This window comes from Prionailurus viverrinus, chromosome D1, assembly GCF_022837055.1.
Source record: "Prionailurus viverrinus isolate Anna chromosome D1, UM_Priviv_1.0, whole genome shotgun sequence".
NCBI classification, from domain to species: domain Eukaryota; kingdom Metazoa; phylum Chordata; class Mammalia; order Carnivora; family Felidae; genus Prionailurus; species Prionailurus viverrinus.
The window spans coordinates 62,093,687-62,100,396 of NC_062570.1; the positions used below are offsets into that span (position 1 = coordinate 62,093,687).

Sequence of the window (6,710 nt, forward strand, 5' to 3'; positions counted from 1 at the left end):
AATCTAGAGTTGGATGCCTAACGGATTGAGCTACCCAGGCATCCCAAATTGTTATTCTTATTTAAAATTATTTCTTTATTATTCTGTCCAGATTTCCTTACCATTCTGTCCAGAAGTGAATTATATGACTTAAAGCATGATATTTATTTATTTATTTATTTAATTTATTTACAGTATGTGTGCACAGCATGCATGAGCCATATGGGGGCAGAGAAATAGGGAGAGAGAGAGAGAATCCAAGCAGGCTCCATACTGTCAGTGCAGAGCCCCATGCCAGGATGGATCTGTGGAACCGCCAAACACAAGATCCTGTGACATGAGCCAAGATCAAGACTCAGAGGCTCAACCGACTGAGCCACCCAGTTGCCCCTGAACAGTCACCCCTGAAGTGGCGATTGTAGTCATATTGTGTTCCAGAACCTGTACATGTTCCACTTCCGTCAGGAAAGCACGAAGATTTCTGCATGGTTATGCCCTTATCTGCACAGCACGTTGTCATAAAAAGAGCTCTGACTATTTTGAAAGGTTTAAACACTGATTCTATGATCTCACTCTCCATTACTGGACTCCTGGAGAGATGACGTGATACGTCCTGTCTTGTAAAGCTGATTGTAATATGCTTGTTGGTAGCCGTGTTTCTCCTTTTGTTGTGAACTTTGTCATACATAGTCCTTCCTGGTAACCTATTGTGGTATTAGTATTGATAAATATTAATACTTTTCATTTTTCTGTATAATACCAATTCCTTCTATGGTAGGTTTTTTAGACATGTTTTTAGAAGTTTTTAAATTTCATTATTTTCTGTTTTAAAGGCTTAATATTTTGCGCTCACATCCACTCATCTTTTCCTTTGTCAGTTTTGACTACTACACCTGAGGATAGAGTCCTCTGCAATGAGCTACGTAAATGCTTACATGGTTTTCTCTATTTTTCTTGTTACTGATTGACTTTGATAACTTAATCTATTTGAAATTTAGTTTCATGTGATAGTGAAGTGAGTCACCAAATGACCAATAAGTGACTAATCTTCTTTCCTATTTCAGTTTGAAATGGCTTTCACCATTCACTTATTTTATAAACATAATAGAAAAAATTATCTGTTTTTCCACACATTCACTGCCAGGTGAATGCACCTTGAAAGTGGTGGACAAAATTCCTCTGACCGGCAGCTCTCTGGCCCTGCCAAAAACTCTGCCCCAGCCTCTAATGCTGATAGGGGGAAGCTTCTCATGCATGTAGTTTCTAATCTAATTCAACAAGCCATAAGAACAATACTTCAGTGTGGTGTCTTCACCTGGGGCTCTATGAGGGGACCATGGGCACAGAGACCCTGGTGGACAAAGCTGACTTCTTGGCATCCCAGTGGAACCCCAGGTCTCAAGATGCCTCTTCGTGTACTCCTGAGGGGACCTGCCACACATCCTTACAGTCCAGCCTAGAGATTTGCAGGACTTTATAACAGAGCTACTCTGTGAGACAAACAGAGAAAGAAGAAGCTGCAGATAGTGATGTGGGCACCACCACACAGGAGAAATCACAAGTAACACTCTCTCGGTGCTCAGGGAAAAAAGGAGGGGTGAAGGCTATTGCTAGGGGTGGAAAAGAACTATTGTAGGCAATTGCCTTAGAGGAGTGCCTGCCATAGACTGAGGACAGACTGTGGCTGTCCTCATCTGGGCTCTCCCCTCTCTCCTCTCCTGTGCACGTTGCCCTTGGCTTCCAGGTATATTTGGATACTGCATCAAGAAAAGCCTAGTTACAGATGACATCAAGTAATGAGAAAAAGAAGGCAGGTGAGAAATGAAGGCTGATCAAGAATAATGATCTTAGTATATGATAAAGTGAATGACAGAGAAAAACTTGGTGATACCTTTAGAACAGGTGAAACAGGTGAGGATACTGTTAGAATAGTCAAAGGCAAAATCGAAAAGAAACACCGCATAATAAAGAGAAGGACTTGATTTTAGCCATGACATTTGTGTGTACGACTTCATTTTCAGTCACTGTGAGAACAGTACTGATGATAAGACTGGATGACAGGCAGATTCTAGGACACTGAGAACTCAAAGGGAAAGGGTAAAACAGAATCGTTAAAAAATAAATGAGGAGGTGGCCCATGATTTCATTTGTGTTGCGTTATTGAGGGAATCTGAGTGGGGTGGAAGCAAACTATCCAGAGAGAGGCTGAGGAACAGTAACAGTGGAGCTCTTGAATCTGTCCTTACCTAACACTCAACAACTGTGAACCTTTGTTTGAATAGAGTTTAGATCAAATGAGGTAAAGACAAAGATTATTTCTCGTATTTCTGATTCTCTTTGAGCAAAGCAACACGAAGCTACCTTCATCGGTCATGTCCAAGGTGACTAACAGCACCCAAGCACACTTCTACTTCATCCTCACTGGCATCCCTGGATTTGAGGCCTCCCACATCTGGATCTCCATCCCCTTCTGCTGCCTCTACACCATCTCCATCATGGGTAACACCACCATTCTCACGGTCATCCGCAAGGAGCCATCCCTCCACCAGCCCATGTACCTATTTCTCTCCATGCTGGCCCTGACCGACCTGGGCCTCACCCTCACCACCCTGCCCACAGTCATGCAGCCCCTCTGGTTCAATGTTCATGAGATCAGCTTTGAAGCATGTTTTGCACAGTTATTTTTCATTCATACATTCTCCTTTATGGAATCTTCTGTGTTGTTGGCCATGTCCTTTGATCGCTATGTGGCCATCTGCCGCCCCCTGCATTATGCCTCCACCCTCACCGGTGAAGTCATTGGCAAGATCGGCTTAGCCATCATTTGCCGCTGCGTCCTGGCTGTTCTCCCTTCCCTCTTCCTACTCAAGCGCCTGCCCTTCTGCCGCTCCCACCTTCTCTCTCACTCCTATTGCCTCCACCAGGATATGATCCGCCTCGTCTGTGCTGACATCCGGGTCAATAGCTGGTATGGATTTGCTCTTGGTTTGCTCATTATTATGATGGACGCTTTGCTTATTGTGCTCTCCTACACACTCATTCTGAAGAGTATCTTGGGCACAGCCTCCTGGACTGAGCGGTTCCGGGCCCTCAATAACTGTCTATCCCACGTGCTGGCTGTTCTGGTCCTTTATGTTCCCATGGTTGGAGTATCCATGACTCATCGATTTGCCAAGCATGCCTCTCCGCTGGTCCACGTTATCATGGCCAATATCTACCTGTTGGCACCACCTGTGATGAACCCCATCATTTACAGTGTCAAGAGTAAGCAGATCCATCAGGGAATTATCTGCCTCCTTTCCCAAAGAGATATGTGCTCAAGATGAAATAACGAATTTGTTAAATTACTCAGGAATTAGAGTCACAGGCTTATGGGGAGGGTATGGTCAGAATGAGAAATGATGACTTTACAGCAATATGCCATCCTGTGTTAAGGCCGTATGACATTGTCTTGTCTTTTTGCAAATTTTTGTTTTGGAGAATCTAGCAGCACATATCCTACCTAAAATAGATGTAGATCTGAATTGATAAGATTCTAGCACATTTACTTGCCAGTGGAGTGAGCTTCATTAATTGAGATAAGATGTAAATTTCATCGTCCTTTCTGGATATACTTCTCTCCCATGGGCTTGGTTACTTACATTTGAAGGAATCCCTTCGCTGTTGCCTCCACCACCCATTGCTAAAGCAGCTCCACTCAGGCATCCAGGTAAATTCTAGCTCCACTGCCCTAGCTCACCCATTTCATAGACACGCCCCAACTTTCTCCCGAAAAAGTAAAAAATAAAAAAGTGGTAAATCTTCCCGGGAGGATGGATGCAAATCAAGATGCTCAGCTATTCAGATTTATTTAATCAACATGATTTCAGCAGGTCAAATGAACACATGCAGAAGATTGGGGTGGAATAGTGAGGTCTCCCACAGTTAGAATAGCACTCTCACCTTGTGACAGGTCCTTTAATATTTAGAATTAAAACTTCAAGTAAGTCTACAGATAGTATTTGGGGGAGTAGGAACTCATTTTTCTGACCAGAGAAGACTGTGTTTTTTTAAAATTTAATGTCCTTAAAGTGGCTCAAACTGTCAGGGGAAAGTTCCCTTTGGCGAATCCTGTACTGGAAAAGGTTCCAAGAGAAAGAATATGGCCTACTTGATCATTATTTTGTGGAAATCAGGTTGGCTCTCTCAGAAATATCAGCTATCACTGTGGTCACAGAAAGCCAGCTATAACTGTGGTCACAGCTTCTGATTACTGAACCCATAGTGCAGGTGGCCAGTATGAGGACTGTCTTAGATTTGAATCAACATAGGCAGGGCTTCAATAGGAGTGTAGTGGGGAGGGTAGGATTAGGAAGCAAAAGGCAGAGAACAAGTGGGGAAAGGATGTCTTTCTCCACCGATATCCTTCCCCCCCTTATTTTCCCACTTTCTTTACCAGAACCTAGAATTTAGCATGTTTCTCCAGAGGAACAAAGATCAGCTGGCGTAGGGAAATAAATTGTAAAATGGGTGCCATGTGCAATCTCAGAACAGGGGAAATTAGGACCAGGAAATCCAAATGTTAAAAAAAAAAGTCAAAGAAATTGGTAGGAATATGGATCAAAGAAGACTTTTCTTTCAGTGGACAGTTACAGGCTTGAGAATTTCCCAAAACATCATGAGGGGAGAAAGAGTCTTGGGATTATGCCTGGTTTTGAAGAGGGTCACATGACACCTTTAATAATCTCTTTTTTTTTTCATTAATAATTGTGTGACATTTTGACCATCTTATGAAACTCTCTGAATTCATTTTTTGGATTTCTAAAACTGGGCTAATAATATCCAGCTCACAAGGCTGAGAATTTCCAATGAAACGTGGTATGTAGAAGACATGGGCTTGTATCACCAAGGTGCTAGGTTTATAGGAATTGTTTTCTCCATCTATCTTCCAAAAAGTTACACTCTGGATTGTGAATGGGAACATCTATGGAAGCATCTGTGTTCTCAACTCCATGAGAATAAGAATCAGGGGGGTTAAATGGTAATTGTCCACATGCACAGATGCTACCATTTCCCTCTCAAGACTTTCCCGGGTGGGAGGGTGGGTTTTTGAGGTGGAGGTGACAGAACAAAATTCAATTCAGGACAGTGAGATCTATCAGTGTCATAGGCTGAATTGCTGAATTGTGGCCCCTGAAAATTCATATTTAGAAATCCTAAGTCCCCGTATCTTAGCATGTGACTGTAAAGATAGGGTCTTCAAAGAGGAAATTAAATTAAAATGAGATTAGGATGGGTTTTAGTGCAATATGGGTGGTGTCCTGCGAAGAAGAGGCAAGTAAGACACACATCAGCACAAGCATGGTGGGAAGGCGATGGGATGACAGAGGGAGAAGATTGCCATCTACAAGCCAGGGGAGACAGGCTTCAAAGGAAACCAGTATGGTGAGAAATTGTGCAAGGCCTCCAGAGTTGTGAGAAAGTAAGTTTCTGTTGTTTCAGCCACCAAGTCTGTGGCACTTTGTTACAGTTGCCCTAATCGACTATTCCAACCTGTGGCCTGTATTTCTAGAACTATAAAATTAAGGTCAAATGTAGAAGATAGTAGAGGTATTTCGGTTATAAAGATACATGCATTTGGAAACACAAAGAGAAATTCTTGGGCAAAATAAGTGTTTCCATGACCAGTGAATGGTCTGGCTGACTGTCTGGGTTATAAAATGTAGGCTAAGTAATGGAAGACAAGGCATGCATTGACTCCCAGCCAGGCTTATGTTGCTTGTGTCTCTGCATGATGTCTTTGCAGTGGCTGTTGAGAATTATCTCTGCCTTTTAAATAATCTCTTAATGAGAGCTCTCTATCAACTGAATTTTATGGCCACCTATGTCCAGAACCTCAGACAACAGCCAATATTTAACTGGAACCAAAAAAAGATTAAATGAAGAATTCTGCTCCTATTCTTTGTTCAGGCTTTCTGTTTCCTGTCCCTAGACAAAACTGTTATTTGTGTATGTGTGCATATATGAATGTGTATGGTCTTCATGACTTAAGAAATCACATGATATGTTTAAGAATTCAAAATAGATTTGCTTTCTGAAAAGTTTTTTTGGCTAATGTTACATGTTTCTGCATGAGTTACTCACTGCCTAGGATCTAAACGACTATACGAGTCCCATTGAGATACAGAAGTGTGTATTTCATAAAATTCAGAAGATGGTATTCTTGACCCTTTTCGTATATAAATTTCATATAAATGAAATTATCCAGAGTAGTCTTTTGTGCCTGGCTGCTTTTGCTCCCCATGTTTTTGAGGTTCATTCATGTCTCTCTGTGTAGGATAGTTTGTTCCCTTTTATTGCTGAGTGATATTTCATCATATGGATATCCACAATTTTGCATATCCATTCACCTGCTGGTGGGCATTTGGCTTGTTTCATATTAGGGCTATTCCGAAAAAGCAATGTTGTGTACTTTTTATGTGAATACATGCTTTCACTTCTCCTGTGTAAATATCTAGCTGTGCCTGCCATGTCGTTTGCCAAAGCACTCACACTATTTTATATTTCCGCCAGCAATACGTGACATCTTTGCTAACACTTAACACTGTCAGTCACTTAAATGTTAGTCATGCTAGGTTGTTAAGTACTATCTCACTGTGGTTTTAACTGCATTGTATTTTATCATATTGTAAAATGTCTTCCTATACCCTGTATACAAGTCCTTTATGAGATATACGTATTGTAAATATCAT

At 41.7% G+C, this 6,710-nt stretch overlaps 1 protein-coding gene across 1 annotated transcript; it reads left to right on the forward strand.

Moving 5' to 3' along the window:
* The first annotated feature begins 2,348 nt into the window (after positions 1-2,348).
* Positions 2,349-3,305, forward strand: LOC125146663 (olfactory receptor 51Q1-like). The gene has a single exon (XM_047823388.1). The coding sequence runs from the start codon at positions 2,352-2,354 to the stop codon at positions 3,303-3,305; it is 954 nt and encodes a 317-aa protein (XP_047679344.1). The 5' UTR covers positions 2,349-2,351.
* The last annotated feature ends 3,405 nt before the right edge of the window (positions 3,306-6,710 follow it).